Source organism: Sus scrofa, chromosome 1 (genome assembly GCF_000003025.6).
Source record: "Sus scrofa isolate TJ Tabasco breed Duroc chromosome 1, Sscrofa11.1, whole genome shotgun sequence".
In the NCBI taxonomy this organism is placed as follows: Eukaryota; Metazoa; Chordata; class Mammalia; order Artiodactyla; family Suidae; genus Sus; species Sus scrofa.
The window spans coordinates 184,599,349-184,620,771 of record NC_010443.5 but is presented as its reverse complement, the minus strand read 5'-3'; the positions used below and the strand labels follow the sequence as shown (position 1 = coordinate 184,620,771).

At 39.9% G+C, this 21,423-nt stretch overlaps 1 protein-coding gene across 7 annotated transcripts in view; it reads right to left on the bottom strand.

Annotated features, from left to right (window-relative positions):
- Positions 1-21,168, bottom strand: part of FBXO34 (F-box protein 34) — a 90,350-nt gene extending 69,182 nt beyond the window's left edge. Inside the window, exons 1-3 of one of the 7 annotated variants that reach the window (XM_021067382.1) lie at positions 20,216-20,528; positions 19,532-19,594; positions 1,863-1,927 (exon numbers count right to left, since the gene is read on the bottom strand). Coding sequence is in view for 2 of the 7 variants with exons in the window: in XM_021067261.1 (XP_020922920.1) it covers positions 19,532-19,594; positions 21,007-21,155 (212 nt within the window). In the remaining 5 variants the exon portion in view is untranslated. The other 6 variants (XM_021067659.1, XM_021067261.1, XM_021067475.1 and 3 more) reach the window with 6 other exon arrangements.

Genomic DNA, 21,423 nt, shown 5'->3' with positions numbered 1-21,423 from the left:
AAGAATTATTTTCTCCTGAGAGTTCCCACTGTGGCTCAGCGGTAATGAACCAGACTAGGATCCATGAAGACACGGGTTCAATCACTGGCCTTTCTCAGCGGGTTAAGGATCCAGCGTTGCTGTGAGCTGTGGTGTAGGCCGGCATCTACAGTTCCAATTCGGCCCCTAGCCTGGGAATATCCATATGCTGTGGGTGCAGCCCTAAAAAGAAAAAAAAGAATTATTTTGTCCTGCCAGGCCTGGCCTAGATATCCATTTATAAAGAAACTTTCACCATTTCTCAAGTTCAAGAAGTAGAATTGTCAGTGAGTGTTTTGTATAGGAACAAAGCTTCCCCAGCACCTATGATTCTCATTGTACATAAGAGTTCCTCGGTGTGAAAATATTATTTCTTCATTCCTAGTTTACTGGCTGTGCTCCAAAACTACTTTTATCAAGTTATCTTTAGTGAGATCCTTGGGGGTGGGGGACCTTTGAAAGACTTCTATGAAAACATTTGCACATACACATTTTAGCACTTCAATACCAGGTATTCTTTGACGTTCTAAAGAGAAAATCTCAAACTAAAATTACCAAATCTTGGAGTTCCCACTGTGGTGCAACCAGATCAGCAGCATGTCTAGGGCAACTGGGTTTGATCCCCAGCCTAGCACAGGGCGTTAAAGGATATCCAGCATTGCTGCAGCTGCAGCATTGATCACAACTGCAGCTCAAATCTGATCCCTGGCCCAGGAACTCCATGTGCTGAGGAGCAGCCAAAAATAAAGAAATAAATAAAATTACTGAATCCTGCCATAATTTCCGCTGTGGGCAATCACCACCACACCTAAATCACTTAATTGTTACTACTGGTAGGGAGAAAAGGAAAATTAATACTTTCTAAGATTTTACTAAATGCCAACTATTTAATATGCATTTTTAACTAAATCTTAACAATCCTAATGGGTAGGTACTATTATTGTCCAAAAATTGCAGATAAGAAAGATGGGGCAGTGAAAAGTTAACTTTTTAAGCAACTTAAGCAGAACCAGACTTGAACCCAACCATCCAGCTCCAATATTGGCCTACTCTCTGCTATATTATATATTAATCTGTGCCCTAAAACTTTTCACTCTGAAACACAGGAAAGATGATTACTTGAACATTTCTAGACCCTAGATCATTGACCCTTTCCACATTCTTTTTAAATTTTATTATTATTTTTTTCTTTTTTGGCTGCCCTGCAGCACATGGAGTTCCCGGGCCAGGGATCAGATCCCAGCTGCAGTCTCGACCTAAGCTGCAGCTGCAGCAAAGCCAGATCCTTAACACACTGTGCTGGGCCAGGAATCAAATCCAGGAGTCCCAGCATTCAAGACAACACGAAATCCACTGTGCCACAGTAGGAACTCCTTCTTCACATTATTGGCTACCATTGAGATTTTACATTATTTAAAAAAAAAAAAAAATAGACAAAGGAAAATAACAAAACCAAAAAACTTAACAGGTCCTTCTTGAACAAATCAAATGGTCTAGAGACAATTAACAACACCCATTACAGGCATTAGCACCACAGACCGAGGCTTACAGGGCCCCCTAACTGCTCATCCTAATGCAAAGCTCACCAGCCAACAGACTCTGTCTAGGTAGAAAGATCCCAAACAGTTTTACACTGTTTCATTATGACTGGTTAAATAAGAATCAAACATCTGTAACATTTAAGAGAAGAGGAAACAAAAAGTTAAAGAAATGTGACAATTATCACAACCTTGTAAATCAACTACACCTCAATAAAACTTTTAGAAATGATAAAACATTTAGCTAAATTAATAAACTATAAAAAATGTGAAAAGGAAGAAATAATTCATAAAATAGAATACGACCTGTTAAAAGCTCTCTGAAATGCTTAGAAAGTCAAGACGTGGCATCCATAAAGCAAGACAGGAAGCTGTGAAAAAGCAAAAAAGTATGAGAAAAGATTATTTTTTTCTTTCTTTCTTTTTCTTTTTTTTTTAGGACCGCACCCATAGCATATGGAAGCTCCCATGCTAGGGGTTGAATCGGAGCTACAGCTGCCAGCCTATGCCACAGCCACAGCAATGCCAGATCCTTAACCCACTGAGGGAGGCCAAGGATGGAATCCATATCCCTCATGGATACTAGTTGGGTTACTGCTGAGCCACAATAGGAACTCCCTGAGAAAAGATTCTTGATAATAAATAAATAAATAAAATAAAATAAATTTTAAAAAGAGAGCAGTATAAGGTTTCATATTGCAGAGACAAAACCTAGAAAGTAGACAAAAACAGAAAACAGAGACAAGAAATTAACACCAGACACAGAGCATTAGTATAGGTGAGCATTTAACTAACAAAAATTCTAGAATGAAAAGGAAAAAAAAAAAGTGAGGAAGTTCTCAGAGAAATATGAAGCTTCCACAACTAAAAGATTTAATAAACTAGGAGATTTAAAAAGTCTTCCAATTGGGAGTTCCTGTCGTGGCTCAGCAGAAACGAATCCAACTAGGAACCATGAGGTTTCGGGCTCAATCCCTGGCCTTGCTCAGTGGGTTAAGGATCCAGCGTTGCTGTGAGCTGTGGTGTAGGCTGCAGACACTGCTCGGATCTGGCATTGCTGTGGCTGTGGCGTAGGCCAGCAGAGCTGTAGCTCTGACTGGACCCCTGGCCTGGGAACCTCCATATGCCGGGGGTGCAGCCCGAAAAACACAGAAGGACCAAAGAAAAAAAATGTGACACGGAATTACTCCAAATTTACCCCCCCATCACATCTTACCTTAGTATGTACCCAAGCAAAACAAGGCAATGACTCAAGAAGGAGGAACATGTGGGAAACAAGAATAATGAAGGAAAGTTACAGGATGTTTGCTGAGCAAACATTAAATCAAGCGCAGACTGGAACAGAAGGATACAGGCCATAAAGGAGAGAGGAAACTATGAAAAAGAGAAATTCTGGAAATTTTACACTATTTTATTTAATAAATTGAAAAAAATTAAGGTCAGTTATAAAAACTAACAATACACCTCCAAAAAATTACACCCAATAACTGCTATGGAGAGGTTATGGCACCCTGTTTATTAATATCTTTGTAGAACTCCCCAGCCTAACACATGTGCTTCAAAAGGGGCTGATCCCACACCCATCTCCATCTGGGCATACGACCAGGCTCTAACTAATCTATTCTCTCCACCTTGCCATAGCAACTGGATCAGAAATAAACACACAGTCGAAAATCAGTACTGGTGGAGGAAAGGGGTGAAGGAGGAAGATACTGAAAATAAAGCCAAAGGAGGAAGAAAGCAGACGGATACAGTCAGAAACCAGTTTTTCAAAGCAACATTTGAGCACCTGGATCCAATTCTACTCTGTCTTCCTGGACTTTCAGTTCTGAAACCCTATTTCCTTTCTCACTTAAAGTTCTGAATAAACTGGTTTTCTAACACTTATAAGGATTCCTAACTAAAATACTCCCTTCGAAGAAAGAAGTCAAAAGACACCACCTATTGTTAGTGAAATAAACATAAAAATATAGTATTTACTAAGGTGACCAGAGAGCTAAAAATAATATGTATCATTTATATGACTAAATGATTATATTTAAGAAGGTGGAGGATGAGGTATTAGTGTTGGGAAATAACTCATGGGTCTCTATGTCTTGCAAGCAAGGCACTGTCTATTCTTTGTTCTGGCCTACATTTTTAAGGATGTTCATAGGCATACTACTACTACTATCTACCTCTGGAGCAAGGAGCAGGCGTGCTTACTAACCATTATAAAATATTTGGAATTGCAGTTCCCTCATGGCTCAACGGTTAAAGAACCTGACTAGGATCCATGAGGATGTGGGTTCAATCCTTGGCCTCTTCAGTGGGTTAAGTATCTGGCGTTGCCATGAGCTGTGGTGTAAGTCGCAGATGCGGCTTGGATCCCGAGTTGCTGTGGCTGTGGCTGTGGCTGGCAGCTGTAACTTTGATTTGACCCCTAGCCTGTGAACTTCCACATGTTGCAGGTACGGCTCCAAAAAAACAGGCTAAATAAATAAATATCTGGAATCCCTAAACTCAGAGTTTTATCCAGGAACAAAACCATTACGTGAACAGGTATTACCTGGCCCTCTCAGTGCTCTTGGGAACTGAGGCTCAGCACACTGGCAGAAATGAATGCTGATACCCTGGCTACTGCTACTGCTATGAGTATAAACTGTACTTCATCTCTTGACTCTGCTTTCTACCAGAATTGGAGTCTGTATCTTCCGCCGCAACTCATGACACTGTGGCAAGCGAATTTGTTAGTTTCAGGTAGAATAAACTCACATTCTTTGTAATTCCTGACAGGTGGTAAATGAGAACTAAATCTTGACTATCCTTCCAGAAATTCAACAGATAATGCTTAAATTTGACAAATCAAGAAATAAAAATATAAGCACATTAATAAGAGAGATTGTCACTAGAAGAATCAAACAGAGAAACTGAAGTGGTTCCCTCGGGGAGAGAACCGGATGGGGAGACCTAGGACAAGGGGATTACTTCTTTCACCAAAAACACTGCTGAATCATTACATTTTCCCCCTCACCACAAACACGTATTTGAGAAAGAAGCCTTTGTTGGCTCCCTTTTATTTTTTTGGCTTTTCATCTTTTCTAAGGCCACTCCCACAGCATATGGAGGTTCCCAGGATAGGGATCTAATCGGAGCTGCAGCCTCCAGCCTATGCCAGAGCCACAGCAACTATGGATCTGAGCTGAATCTGCGACCTACACCACAGCTCACAGCAACGCCAGATTGTTAACCCACTGAGCGAGGCTAGGGATCGAACCCATAACCTCATAGTTCCTAGTCGGATTTGTTAATCGCTGAGCCACAACGGGAACTCCAGGTGGCTCCTTTAAAGGGGAAAGAAATATACAAAAAAAACCTTTTTTCACTATTTTCGTTCCACTGAAATTGGATGGAAGAATCAAGACAAATACCTAATTAAGTATCATGTTCTCATCACAATTCTAGAAACCCAAAAAGGAAACTCTCTTACCAATGATCATTTCAAGCAAATAAACAGTCCAATCTATCTCCAAAACAAATATGTCACTTCTTGCTTTGAAAAATTTCTTTCAATGAAAAGATTCTACTAGCTATGTACACAACAGTGTCCACAACTTCTATGAAAAGCACGTTATTGGCTTCAGCATATAAATACGTACCCTTAAGCATAATTTCTTATAATTATAGATTCTAGGTTACCCAGTTACTCCCTAAATCACCACTGTTCTAAAAGAAATTAAAATTAATTTATGAGCAGTTCCCATATGGTTCAGTGGGTTAAGGATCCAGCACTGTCACTAACAGTGGCTCAGGTCGCTGCTGTGGCACAGGTTCTTCAATCCCTGGCTCAGGAACTTCCACATGTTGCAGGTATGGCCAAAAAATAAACAAATAAAATTAATTTATGATACTAGAGACAACCAGGTATAGTCTGAGTCTTAGGACAATGAAGAAATTTTTTTTTTTTTTTTAGGGCCACACCCACAGCACATGTGAAGTTCCCAGGCTAGGAGTCAAATCAGAGCTACAGCTGCCAGCCTACGCCACAGTCACAGCCACAGCCACAGCCACATGGGATCCAAGCCCCATACCATACCTTATTTGCTGCAAGTTAAGGCTTCTTGCCCACTGAGCAAGGCCAGGGATGGAAGCGGCAGGGATACTAGTCAGGTTCATTAACACTGAGCCATGATGGGAAATCCCAAAGAAGAAATATTTTTATGACTGGGAATAAAATATGCCATCTTAGACAAAGAGCTAATTAAAGTTCAAAAAGTAATTCACATTAAGAATCAGAATTTCCTAATCAAAATTTGAAAATAAAAATTATTTTGAATGGTAAGCAGGGGATGACTATTTCCATTTAGCATAATTTTACACAAATTAAAAGGACTTTTTTTCTTAAAAATTCAGAATAGCAGAATGTGCCCACTGTCTACTCCTCTACTCAACTAAATTATACTTCCTATACAGTCAAATCATAACTTTTGCCCTTCTGCTAAATCTAATCTTTAAGGAAGATGAAGAAAGAGCATACAAATTCTGCCCCAAAGACAGGCTAAATTGTTCCTGAGCTAAACTATAAGTCTAAGTAACAGAGGATCTGGTTACTTAAAATACACTTTATTGGAGGTTCCCTGTGCTGCAACAAATTAAGGATCCAACGTTGCCACTGCAGCAGCTAGGGTCACTGCTATGGCACAGGTTTGATCCCTGGCCTGGGAACTTCCACATCCCACAGATGCAGCAAATAAAATAAAATAACTAAAATACACTTTATTTAAATTAGCATTGGTTAACTTTAACCTAACATTACCGCTTTAATCAAAGTAGTCTTGTTCGATCTACTTAACTCTTGATAAACTGGAACAAATAAAAGATAAAGGTCTCTGTGAAGTTAGAGTTTCACTAGGTTGCTGTTAATTTCTTTTTCACTTCTAGGTGCTTCTCATGAGAAAGGTTTTTTGTGTAGTGAAGGTTTTTGTGCAGCTTTGGTATGAAATCCAGCTCCAAGCAAGCTGGATTAACCCCTAAGACGCAGTTTTCTGCAAGAAAACAGGGACAAGAATACTTTCCTCATAGAGTTGTTGTAGTTTTTTTAAAACACATATAAAACGTTTACCATAAGTCCTAGTCAAAAGAAAAGAAGAAAAGAAGACAGCTTATTAATATCGCCATGCCTTATTTCATGGAAAGCCACCTCCATAGGAAGGGGTGTGTTCCATCCGTGCACAGTGGAACATACTCAAAGACTCTTTCTTATTAACTAAACCAACCACTGAGGGCTATAAAAAGCTACTTCATCAAAAAGACGCTGCTAGACTCCTAAAGCAGATGATTCATTTCAACAAGCCAAACTCAGTCTCTTTTCCACCAAGAAAACAGAGTCCTTAAACTCTGCACACGTTTCTTTGCCTTGGTATCATTATGGAACACAGTGGTCATCAAAAGCAAAACTTTAAGAATAACAGAAGTGATTTAAATATAATTTTTTTCCTTTTCTTTTTTAGGGCCACATCTGGCATATGGAAGTTCCCAGGCGAGGGGTCAAATCAGAGCTATAGCTGCCAGCCACCACCACAGGCACAGCCACACTGGATCCAAGCCCTGTCTGCAACCTACGCCGTAGCTCAAGGCAATGCCAGATCCTTAACCCACTGAGCAAGGCCAGGGATCAAACCTGCATCCTCATGGATACTAGTCAGATTTGTTTCCACTGCACCACAACAGGAACTCCCAAAATAAAAATTTTTAATGTAAATTATTTTATAGCTAACTTTTTCACATTACATTCTTTCTGACCTCCATTCATTTAAAAAATGTTTGTTGAACATCTATGATGCTCATGGAATACAGTAACAGTCAAAGCCCTCAAGGAACTAACATTCTGGTGGCGAGAAAAATAATAAATAATCACAGTAAGTAAATTATACAGTACATGTTTCAAAGGGGTAACTACTATGTGGGAAAAACAGACTAGGGTACGAGAACTTGGAAGTGAAGAAGGAGAGTGGCAGCTGCCATTTTAAACAAGGTAGTTAGCATAGGCTTCCTGGAGAAGGTGCAATTTAACAGATTCAGAAGAGGTAAGGAAGTTTAGACGTGAAGAATTATCTAGGCACAGGGACCAGCCTAGTAAGCACTTGCCTCCACCACCACCAAACACATAAGCAAAAATGTCTCTTAATATCACCTTCTTGAGGAAAAAAAAAAAAAAAACTGTGCTAGAAAGGAAAAAAAAAAAGTATATTCATTCAACAAATGTTTACTGAATACCAACCATGTACTAGGCACCACTTTTCAAGCTAAGGACAGAGAAATGAACATGACAGACATAACTTACTATTCTAAACTATGAAGACCTCAGGAAGGCTGACTACAAAGTTCATTTCTTAAGAGTAAGAAATATTTTTTTCCTCCTGTAATTTGGCTTATTGGGGCTTCATTGCTTTAAAAAAATAATAGAGATTTACAGAAACCTGTCCTCCAGATAAAGTGAGACACTGAAAGTATCTCAAAAAGTCTCTTTCCTTAAAGCATGGATGTTGGCCCCTCAAGTTTCTTCATCTAAAGAATTGATAATTTCAAAAGTACTAACAATGACATTATATTAACATCTTCTCTGCCTGCCCATAACAGGCCGAAGCATTGTTATTGGAAGTCTAATAATTTTCCTAGCACTTTCCCAAGATCCACTGCAATTAGAGAAAAAATGTGACCTACCAAGTATAATACAAGGTGCTATGCCATGCAGTGTGGTAACTAAGTAAGAGATCTCTGCTCTCCAAGACCTCATGTGGTACGGAAAAACATAGGCATTATACATCCTTTTTATGCTATCTCCTACTTCAAAAGTAACTACAGCTCTTACATAATACCACTTAGTTGCAAAGAAAGATACTATGAATTTTTTTCAAGTCCCAACCAAAAAGTTATATAAAGAGTTGAAAACATATTTTACACTTATTCTATAAAAAATTACAGTTTTAGCAGGATATAGTTAATATGATTTATCAGAGCCCATTTAGCAACTGGAGTGTAAAAGGCTAGAAAGATAACAGAGCCACAGAAGAAATATCATATAGAAGGAACCAAATGCAATATATTTATTAATTACTTTCATTTTCCCCAATTACATTAAAGGGTACCTTAAGATTAGTTGAAAACACATTTCTACATATTAAGGCATGTACGTGAAGGAAAAGAGAGGACCCCTCTTCTCCAAAAAATGTAACACACTTTGACCATATGCCCTAATTTACTTTTTTTTTTTTTTTCCCTTGGCCTCTCTCATGGCATGTGGAAGTTCCTGGGCCAGGGATTAAACCCTCGCCACAGCAGCAGTCCAAGGTGCTGTAGTGACAATGTCAGGTCCTTAACCCACTGGACCACAAGGGAACTCCCCTAGCTTACCTTTTAATTAAGAAAACAAATCCTGAAGTATTTGTGGGTAGAAGAGTCTCTCTTCTAAACTTAACTATCAGTCTCCTCTTAGGACTGGCATAAATAAAATGGTAACAAGCTGTTACATGTTTCACACAACTTAGCATTACACTAGCTGGCTGTATAGTCCAGGTTTTCAAGGCATCATACACTAGAGTATTAGTATTTTGTCTCTCTACTTAAATGTCCTATCAGGCATATCAGAGCTATGCTCTGTCATCAAGTTTTACCAATGAGATTAGCAAACAAAAACTGACAGCAAGAATGTGAAAGAAAAAAAACAGGTGTACTCTCCAATTCCAAATACTCTTTGACCCAGCAGTTCCACCTCTGGAAATTTACCCCAAAAGATGATGACCTATGATATGAAGAAAGTTATTTGCTGCAACACTGTTTCTAACAAGAAAAGATAGTAAAGACTCCATTTCTCAACCTCCCTTGCATTCAGAAGTGGCCATGAACTAAGATCTGACTAACAAAACATTACTGCAAGTGTCCTAAAGTGACAGCTTCCAGAAACCTTCCTGTAAAAAGACTGGCACATAAACCTTTGTCCCTTATTACAGCCTGCTACTTGGAATGGGGTGCAACAGCTGGAGAGCCAGCTAGGTCAGTGAGGACAAGGGTTACACACAGCAAAGCTGGAAGAGTATAGGAAGAACCCAGACAATCATAAAGGGGGCGGGGCAGTGGGGGTGGCCTGCAAAGGGAATGAGGATAGACTAAACAGCTCTCTATCTTGACTATAATATTTGCTACATTGGTATGTCCAACTGTCAAAACTTACCAAACTATCCACGTTAGTGCATTTTACTCTATTTATTATGCCTCAAAAAGAAAAAGAGCAAGGCCATGAGTTCTATGCCAGCTCAAACCACCTATTTGAGCTGTTATTAAAAAAAAAAAAAAAATTCACTGTTTAACTTACTGTTTGTCTATGTTTTCTATGCCTGTATGTAAAGAATGACAAAAATCAAGTGAAAAAGGAAAGACAGTAGTAAGTAGAATATGCTACCATTTCTGTTTTTAAAGGCAGGAAAAAACAGAATATACAGCAGAAGAATATATAAGAAACTAGTAACAATGGTTGTCCTAGTGAGGGAAAAGTATGCCCAACACCCAAAAGAGAAAAGAACTCACCTTTTGTAGCTTTCACATTTTCAACCATGCAAACACATTACCTATTTTAAAAATAAGCGTTCTTTCATCCCATTAAATATCTAATTTTTTTTGAAATTTTGGTATAAGCAGATTTTAATGATATGAAGACTTATACAGACTCTTTAGTTTCAAGATGATCCCACACTGAACCTAATTACCAAGACTACTAGATACAAAAATGACCCAGATCCTTAACCTACTGTGCAAGAAGGGAACTCCAAAAACCTACTACTCTTAAATAGACCATTTAATTTTGTCAGTTGCCTAAGTCTGGGCCTATATATTCACATACATTGGTGTATGATTAGTGTATATATTTTATATACCATTTTCACATACTTGTTTCTATGTAATGATAATTAAATTGCACAAAATAAAAAAAGTTCACTTTATAAATATTCATAAAATTTTTATTTTTATTTTTAAAAATAACTTAGTAAGAAAGCCCTATTTCTCACCACAATAACAGAAGATGACTATCCCAATCCTAGGGTAGAGGTCACCAACCATTTACTGATGATCCCAGTTACCAACAAACTCTAAAGTGACAAATACTTACAAATAAACCCAGAAAGGAAACTTCATTTACATCCTCTTGGTGATAACAGTACAAACATCAAATTGTTTCTAACAGGGTTGCAGAAGGGTCACAACATTAAATCACGAACCCTTTAGAAATTCCTAGTAACTACCGTGGATATTTCATTGGGCCTCTGGAACACAGTTAAGAATAGACAATAATCATTAAGTCCTTCAAAGTAAATACTTCTGAAGGCAAAAACTACATTTTCCAATACAATACTTTGTGTTATCCTATAAAGATTTCAGCAACATAGACTAAATGAACTTTTGAATGTAGAAGGCTCAAAGTAGGCACAGAATTAACTTTTGGTGAAATAACTGAATATTAACAGTTTAGAAACAAAGACAATGCACACAGAAAAGGCTTAACTTCCTCCTAACTTTTCCTAAATTATCAATTTGGAGGGGAGAAAAATGGGCCGATCAAAATAATTTCATATAGTATTCTCAACAAAAGAGTTCTAAACAAACAGCATAAACACAAGAACAGGGGTTACTCAAATTCAATCCCAACAAAGTTTTCCTTGATTCTACAGAAAACAAAAATTAGTAACTGTCAGACCAGTCCTTAAGGTACTTACTCAAAAAGTCAAAATCTTAAGACTTTTACCAGGAATTCCATTGGATTATAAAACTGTGGTCAAGAAGAAACATGTATTTAAATCAGAGCCATTAAATAAGAAAGCTTCAACAAGTGTCTGGTAAAAGAAATGCTTGGAAACACTTGGGAACACACAAAAAGACCTTTAATAAAATGAATCTATAATATTTAAGTAGTCCAACAAACAAGACAGCAAGCAAATTTTAATCTCCAAAATTAATTATTATCTTTACAAAGGCATATTCCCCATCTTTTCATGTCCCTTAAAAAGAAGGAAGGAGTTCCCATAGTGGCTCAGCAGTAACAAACCCAACTAGTATCCATGAGGACGTGGGTTCGATCCCTGGCCTTCCTCTGTGTGTTAAGGATCTGACGTTGCTATGAGCTGTGGTGTAGGTTGCAGACACAGCTCAGATCCCACATTGCTGTGGCTGTGGTGTAGGTCGGCAGCTATAGCTCAGATTCAACCCCTAGCCTGGGAACTTCCATATGCCATGGGTGCAGTCCTAAAAATACCAAAAAAAAAAAAAAAAAAAAAGGGAAGGAAAATCTATGACATTTTTAAAATGGAATATTCTTAAAAGCTTTACAATCCCTCTCTACTAAAACAGAACAATTAAAATTCAAGTGGGATAGACAAGATTGATTCACAAAATAAAACAAGGTAATAACTACAATAAAAATCAAGTCACTTTTTGGTAATATACACAAAAATAATTTAGGTGACTAAGAACTTCTGTAATACAGAGGCTAAGTCCCTTGATCAAATAAAGAAGAGAGGAAATAAATTCATTTGTTAGATTCAGAAACAAATCAACAACATGGCCAAGTTTTGATTTAAATTTCAAGACCAGGAAATTTTTAAAATAAGTAGTTCTAAAATGTGTTACACTGTAATTTTTAAGTGCAAAACTATGTTATACTATTAGTCTTAAAATATATGCAACTAGAATGTAAAATCATGTTCTAATATACAACTGCCTCCTAATACAAACAAAAATGTAAATTTTCAAAAAAAGTTAGTATTTGGACTTTAATAATCAATTTTATTAATGATATTTGCCATACAGGGTGGGGGAGGGATGAGGGTTAAACCACAAGATGTTAAGATAAATAATAAAAAGATAAAAGAAAAAATTCTTAAATGAAGACTGCTACTTGCCAAAGAATACCTAGATCTGTAAACAGTGCTAAGAGAAAAAGTGATAGAAGTAATGCATTGAGCCTAATGCCTGGCATATAAAACATACTATACTTTTTTAAATAAATGAATAAATACACAGCCTTGAAATTCAACAAGTTAAAAATGGTGGTATACAACTATTTTACCAAGCTAACCACCAATAATATGTTAAATAAAACATAAGCAAAGAAAATGTTAAATGAAAAACAGGATTCCTAAAGCATAAAGCTATATGACCTCCTATGAACTTATTATTTTCAGGATCCATTGTCATAGTCTTCCTTGCAGTATCTCAAATAAGCTAGACTATTGCAATGACAGCACAGCTCTCCATCTAGAAGACAGCCTGAACCAGGGAAACCCATCCCCAAGGATTTAAGAGATGTGTAGAAAGTAGTGAGAACCTCCAGAGAATAATCCTGATGACTGAACTTGAAATAAAATCTCTTGCCCTACTTTGGAAACAAGTTTGCCTCTCCTGGTTCCTTGACAATAGAGTAAATGCGTCTTTTAAGACTTCCTTATCAAACTCATTTCTCACCTTCAGAAACTCCAGCTAATCAATAATTCCCTACAAAAGTTCCAAGAGTGATTTTAAAGCGTCAGATGGATTATTTTTATATCATTATTTTTAAATATGTTATTTATAAATAAATAAAACACATTATTTTAAAATTTCTTTAATTTTCAAGAACCAAATGAACACTTCAATACAGAAACTCCTACAACTGAATCTGCCAGAAGGTATCTAAGTTAACCAGCAGAATAAACAGATTTTTTTTTTAATTTAAAGGTACAAATTTAAATAGCCCAGGGATGTTCTTAAAGATAAGGGGAAAAAAACTGAGACTTCAACTTTGTGTCTACAATTTGGGGATATAAGATACAAAGCCTAGAATTTAGTTGGGGAGATAAGACTAATACACATGAAGCGAAGATATAAACAACCACATACAATGACTTTTAAAGTGTTAAGTGACTAAATAAATACTCAATACACACCACAGAAGTTTGGGAAATGGAAAGACTGCAAAGAGAATGGAGAGCCCACAGAAGTTTTATGGGAATAGGCTTCTTATAATGGATGATTATACTTGGAGAAATGGAAAGGCTAAGGCAAAGCACCAGGTTTGTTGCAGGCAGACCCAAAGACAGATGAGGAAGGATGGGACCATCTTATGGAAAGTCTTAAAAGCTACTTTTAAACATGAAGTCACAGAAACCTAGTGCTGGAGAGTAACATCCAAGTAGAATTTTTATCCAATTAACCTGGCAACTGTACAAAAAGACTGAAGAGAGCAAATAATGGGTTTATGAAACCTACTACAAAGACAATTATAGAAATCTAAATTCAGAATGATCACTGGTCTAGCTCTGTGCTATCCAGTACAGAAGCCACCAGCCACATGTGGCTTTTGAGCACTTGAAATGTCATTAGCCTGTGAGTTCCTGTCGTGGCTCAGTGGAAACCAACCTGACTAGTATCCATGAGGATGTGGGTTCCTTCTCCGACCTGGCTTTGCCCTGAGTTGTGGTGTAGGCCACAGATCCAGCTCAGATCCTGCACTGCTGTGGCTGTGGCATAGACTGGCAGCTGCAGCTCTGATTAAACTCCTAGCCTGGAAACCTCCATATGCTTCAGGAGCAGCCCTAGAAAAGGCAGAAAGACCAAAAAAAAATTCAAAGACTTTATATCAAAAACGAACGTAAGCTTTCTCAACAATTCTTTATATTGACTACATGCTGAAATTATGATGTTTGGGATATACTGTGTTAGACAACTTATTGATTTCCGGAGTTCCCTGGTGGTGTGCTGGGGTAAGAATCCAGCTTTGTCACTGCTGTGGCTCGAGTTCAATCCCAGGCCCTGGGAATTTCACGTGCCATGGAAATTAGCAGAAAGACAGATCAGGAAAAGATGTCCAAGTGAAAAATTCACTAAAATTTGATGACTGGTTGACTATAGGAGCAAAGGAGAGGGGATACACTAAGGATACATAATGAAGATCTATTTGCTACTCAGCATCCAGTAGGCCCTGCATTCTCCCTTGGAAATCTACTCCTCTCCCATCATACTGTTTAGGTGTCAATTACCTCACTGCCAGCTACAGAGGTAGACCTGGGCTGGCTAAACCAATTCGCATATCCTTATCTGACCTTAGCAGTTAGTTCAGAAATCTCAATACAACCCAAAGTCAATGAAATAAAAGACATTTGCTGGGGCTTCAGGGAAAAGAAAACTCTTCTAGCAATGGTTCTTAAGCTAAGGCTCATAGACCCTCCCTGCAAGGGGTTTAAGAATAGAGGCTGGGATGTCTATAAACTCAGATGAGGGGGAAAATTACATTTTCACTAATCTCCAACTGAAATTTAGCATTCCCTTCTATTGTGATTCAGTCAACAGGCCACAATAATATTAACAGTATCTGTCACTGTCAGTAGTAGAAATCATAGATATTTTCCCATCACGCAGTCATAGGTTGCAGACACCTCCAAACAGAACGTTCATCACTACTTGCAAATTATTAGACCCATACTAAATCTTATTATTTAATACAAAAGCACACATTACTGCCTCACAATTGAAAAATACATTTTGTTAACTATATTTTAATATAATTGGTTTGCTCTGTAGTCCTATGTAATTTTTAAATATGACTCAGAAGAGGGGTTGTACAGGCTTCAGACTGCTGAAGGGGTCTATGGAGCAAAAAATGGTCAGAGCCCGCCCTACAGCTTCTACAGAAGCACTCTCCTCCCCAACTCTGGACCCCAGGGCATGAGGATATAGCACTGGAGGTGCTGACAAATAACACTGTAACCACAAATGAACCAACACCATGGAAGTGGAGCTCATTAACTAAAGGAAATTATAAAAAGACAAGATTCTGATCACCTAAATACAAGTGAATCAAGCTTCATCTTTGGTCTTTACAGTATTATGAGCCAGTAAATTAGAGTCAGTTTTCCATTAAACTCACAACATTAAATATCTAAATAGTACAGTTGATTTCAACAGTTTCTATCAGGAAACCAGAACAATACCCCTATTTGCATAGCAACAGTACATTTACAAAAGGCTTAATTTTGCCACCAAGAGAGAACCCTGGGGAAAATGAGTTTAGTTTTTCACCAAGTGTGCCAAAGACTCACTCGAACCTATTCTCACAGGGACTTCCTGTTTTACAGATGCTGGACAACTAAAAATTACATTTTCTAGGAGTTCCCGTGGTGGCACAGTGGTTAACAAATCCGACTAGGAACCATGAGGTTACAGGTTCGGTCCCTGCCCTTGCTCAGTGGGTTAACGATCCGGCGTTGCCATGAGCTGTGGTGTAGGTTGCAGACGCGGCTCGGATCCCGCGTTGCTGTGGCTCTGGCATAGGCCGGCAGCTACAGCTCCGATTCGACCCCTAGCCTGGGAACTTACATATGCCGTGGGAGCGGCCCAAGAAATAGCAAAAAGACAAATAAATAAATAAATAAATAAAAATTACATTTTCCAGATGCCGTTGAAGATAAGGTTTCACCTAAGACCTAAGTGTGGCCAAGCAGAAGATATGGAGGGCAGTATCCATGTTTATCATATAATGATGTTTCTGCACAAGAAGTTAAAAATTCTGCCACATCTGGTGGCAGCAGTTTTCTGATTCAACAACATGGCCCATAATGGCAGTAGCTCCTTTAGCAGGTACTTTCCAGTGTCCTTGCCCACAGGCTTGTTCCCAGAAGCTCAGTCTTATCTATTCATTCAGCTATTCAATATTTATGTTTTTTTTTTTTTTTTTGCTTTTTAGGGCCTCACCCATAGCATATGGTAGTTCCCAGGCTAGGATTTAAATCAGAGTTACAGCTGCCAGCCTATGCCACAGCCACGCAGGATCCAAGCCATGTCTCCAACCTACACCACAGCTCATGGCAATACTGGATTCTTAACACACTAAGTGAGGCCAGGGATCGAACCCACATCCTCTCAGACACTGTCAGATTCTTAACATGTTAAGCCAAGACAGGAACTTCCTCTCTTTCTTAATAAATCCCAGTTGCTGCAACTATTTAAAGCAAATGCTCTTGCTACAGAATCTTGAATAATTAAGTGCAAAGAAAATATAGATACACAAAAAGAGCATCCTATTAGCAGTTAAGAAACCTAACAAAGAGTTCCTGTCATGGCTCAGCGGTTAATGAACCTGAATAGTATCCATAAGGACAAAGGTTCAATCCCTGGCCTCGCTCAGCAGGTTAAGGATCTGGCGTTGCCGTGAGCTGTGGTGTAGGTCGCAGACACAGCTAGGATCTGGCGTTGCTGTGGCTGTGGCATAGGCCAGCTACTACAGCTCCAATCAGACCCCTAGCCTGGGAATATCTATATGCCACAGGTGTAGCCCTAAAAAGACAAAAATAAATAAATACCTAACACGAGTTAAGGAGCTTATGAATTCAGATGTAGGCTTGACCTGGAATGCACTATAATTGAGAAGCCCTAAGAGCTAAGGGCCAGGTTATAAGGAGCACAATAGAGAGTCAAGAACAGAACTTTACAGAGTTCCCTGGTGTCCAATCGTTAGGACTCAGTACTTTCACCACTGTGGCCCAGGTTTGATCTCTGGTCTGAGAACTGAGATCCCACATCAAGCCACTGTATGTGGCAGCCCACAAAAAAAAAAAAAAAAAAAAAAAAAAAAAAGGAGCTTTATGCAGACTCACAGATAGAGAAAACAAATTAGTGGCTACTAACAGGAAGGCAACAGAAGAGGAATATGGGGGTAGGTAAGTAAGAGGTAAAAACCATTAGGTATAAAATAAGCTACAAGGGGAGTTCCCATTGTGACTCAGTGGTAACAGATCTGACTAGTATCCATGAGGATGTGGGTTCGATCCCTAGCCTGGCTCAGTGGGTTAAGGATCCAGCAAGAGCTGTGGTGTAGGTTGCAGGAGGCGGCTGCGATCCCACATTTCTGTGGCTGTGGCTGGCACTTGAAGCTCTGATTCGACCCCTACCTAGCCTTGGAACTTCCATATGCCACAGGTGCGGCCCTAAAAAAATAAAAATAAAAACATCGGACAGAATTCAACTTTCAAAGACCTAGATGCATTTAGTGTTAATCTACTTTTTTGTTATTGTTGTGTCCAAAGGACTACAGATTATGCATTTGCTGAATTTTGCCTTTGTCACACATGACCTAACAAGGAAGGCATTCATTGTACCATAGTAGCTTCTCTCAAGTATCTGGTTCTAAACAGCTGCAAATTTTGGAAGATAACACTGAATGATGCCTCTAACCATTAGTAAGTTCTCTACACAATAAACATGAAAACAAGATTAACGTTTATCAAAACTATGCAAATTAAACTAGCTGAGCATAAATTTATTAGAAAATAGAATGTGTATGAGAATTTATATTCTACATGTTACCTTAATAGAATTGATCCAATAAAAATATTATAAAGAATTTCTAAAATGCTGCACTTTGTTCATATTTGCTTTTATCTGTCAGAAAGATTCTACATCACTAATGACTGGCTGATTTGTTCCTTCAAATGCTGTAACTGGGTAAGACGAAAAAATATTTCAAACTAATACTGATGTCGAAAGGAAGTGAGGGAAGAAACACACACACAAAAAAACCTGATGTCAAGTAAATTTCCATTTATAAGAAGTAAAAGCTGCTTCAGAGGTCCAAAACTGCAAGGCCTGGGCAAAAAAATAAAATAAATCCTGCCAAAAGTAGAAACAAACTGTAAAAATGTTGTTAAATAGTTACACAACTACACACAGAAGCTGGCTTTTTTATACCTAACAATGTTCCTCAGTCATATCAGAATACATGAGGACATTTATTCTCTACCTAGTAACTTATTTTCCATAAAAAAAAGTCATAACTGCTAAACACAATGGGGGGGGGGAGCACTGCCAAAGAGGAGCAAAGGAGCTATTTTATTATCACTATTTACATGTTTTTCAATTCACACGTAATCTGACTTTCACCCCTTCCCATGTACACTAGTACATTTAATTTATACAAATCCATGTAGCCTACCCAGGAAAGGCTCCTTGGAAAAGACACATGCAAGTGTCTTTTCCATACCTCCTTCAATTCCGTTACATAATCTTGTCATGATTCTTTCATTTTAAAGAGTAAGGTTAACACCCCCAAAATCAGCAATTTCATGTTAACTTGGTATTTGACACTTAAGAGGATCTAAAAACCCAGATTTTGTCCTTAAAGCCTTAAACTCAATATTGTGAACCATACAATTCCCAATTTCTTAAAATAAACACACACACACACAATAACTTTCAAGCAGTACACACAATGCTGTAGAATTTCCAAAGTATGGTGAGGATCAAAATGAGATTTACAAGAATGCCTTGTTTTGCGAATGTCCCATCAGATCTAATAGTAATTAAGAAGAATAATTTTTGCTTTCATTTCCTATGTTAATGGGCATAGCATAACTACCAGCATGTTGATGCAAAATCTAGAGAGACAATACCTTATCAATCAGCTTTCAAGAGCAAATGGGAGAAGAAAGTATTAACAAAAAACCCTTAAAAGGCGCGGGGGGTGGGGGTTGGGGGATTCCCACTGTGGCTCAGTAGAAACAAACCCAACTAGTATCCATGAGGATTCGGGTCCAATCCCTGGCCCCAATCAGTGGGTTAAGGATCCGGCACTGCCACAAGCTGTGGTGCAGGTCATATATGCAGCTAGAATCTGGCATTGCTGTGGCTTTGGTGTAGGCCGGCAGCTGTAGCTCCAAATTGACCCCTAGCCTAGGAACTTCCATATGCCGAACGTGCGGCCCTAAAAAACAAAACAAAAAAGAAACCCTAACATTACAACATTACAAGTCAAGGTCAGTGGGGACAACTGAGGACTCCTATCCAAGCTTCCTGATGTGAAGACACTACATTGTAATTATGCTTCAATTTGAAGCCATCTACTTTCAAACTAGATTCTATTTAAATGATATCATAGAGAGGAAGAAATGATGAGTGAAAGTATTGGCATGCAGTAATACCTGAAGAGAGTCAATAATGGCAAGTGACTAGCTTCTCTTCTGGCCTGATCTCTTTTGAAAGTTCTGGAAGAAAACCAATATTCACAGACAAGGCATTTTTTTAAAACTCTGTAGTTTCATATTTGAAAGTACTACAGACAAAATTTTAGTTACTTGTTCAGGCAAGCAGTCCTGGGATATGTTATTACACTGTTATAATCCAGTCCTAGCAAAAAAGCAAGAAAAAGGCTTGCTGTTGAGCTATAACCTGTAGGAAACCCTTAATTTTCCAAAGACAGGGACATCCTGGATAAATCAAATCCTCAGGTAATTATCTAAGAAGAATATTGGATTAATTCAGACTCCCCCACACGCCTTGACAACAGAAAAAGCTGACTTAAGATCCCCTCTCCCCCTTCCAGGTCACTCTCTTAACAAAAATGCAAACAGGCAGATAAATGATCCCAAACTGGCAAAAAAAACAGCAGCCAGTTATTAACATTCAAATTGGCTCTATTTTTCCAGCAATTCTGATCACAAACCATCATGGGTTTATCTTCCTGAAAAGCATTTAAACACCCACTCACCCATCCACCTCCCCCTAAAACCCTCCTGATAATATTTTCCTAAATCAAATGAGTCTTATGTTGCACTGTACTAACAATGCTTGTTTGAAATGAAGTTAAATAACTTCACAACTATTACCTTAAAATTGTAAAAGGCAGATATCAAACAACTTCCGAATTAAATACTCTGCGATTCCAGGAGTTGATAGAAGCTTCAACTTCCTTTCTCTCCCCTCAGGTCCTCCCGGCCCTTCCGCGCGCCAAGGTCCCCGCTGGGCCTCAGTGACATCACAGCCCAGCTCTTGGAAACCGCTGACGTCAGAGACCCACAGCACTATGACCTCATCATGGACTGGGGGGGGGGGGTGGTACCGCAGTCGACTTGCGCCAGCCCAGAGGCTAGAGAAGCTTCCCAGCCTCCATCCTGCAGGTCCCCAAGGAAGGTTAAGGACAGGCGCCAGCTCACCTGCGCTGGGACAGGGAAGGAGAAGGTGGCCGAGCCCGGGAGGGCGCGACTCCGCGAGGCGACTCTCACCCACCCAGAGCCCGACTTCCTCACCAGCCGCCGGTCTCGGGGATGGGAGAGCCGGTCCCGAGCCTCCTCACGGCCTATCCCGAATCTCCTCGGCTTCAGCCCTGACCCAGGACCCTGCTCCAGCCCCCCGGGCCGCCCGACCCTCCTTGCCCCCGCGGGGGCGCTCAGCGTCCGGCCACCGTGCAGGCGGAGGCCGCCCCCGGAGAAGGTGCGGGCCGCTGGGTCCCTACCCCAGTCCGAGCCCGGGACCAGCGGGCGGCGCCCCCGCCCCCACCCGCCCCGCGACCCGAGAGCGCAGGCGGGCGGCGGGAGGGGGCGGGGAGCGGCCACGGTGGCCGCCACCGGACCCTGACCGCGCTGCTCTCGCGCCAAGCCCCACCCGGGCCCGGACCCACCTGCGCTCCTGCCCCAGCCGGAGCCTGCCCCGAGGCTGCACACCCCGATACGGCAGCAGCGGCTGGAGGCCTGGCTCGCTCCCCACCTCTGAGTCGGACCGAGCTCCCAGCGCTGAGCGGCGGAGCCCAACGCTCGCCCCGAAACCCATTTGTTTGGCTAAAACGGCGTGACGTCACGCGCCGGCCCAATCGACGGTTGGCCAGGGGAGGGGCTGCGGAGCCGGGGGCTCGCAGCGCCCCCTGCCGGGATGCGGTGGCACTTCGGAGGCTGGGGACGGGAAGAATTGGGGACTTAAAAAAGGAGAACTGGGAGAGGCATCCTCCGGCCCCCAAGTGGTGAAGAGTGAAAGCTGGAGCACGACCTGTAGAGAAAGGATCAACCTTTCAGGCTAGCCAGAATGGTAGTAATGCCAGGGT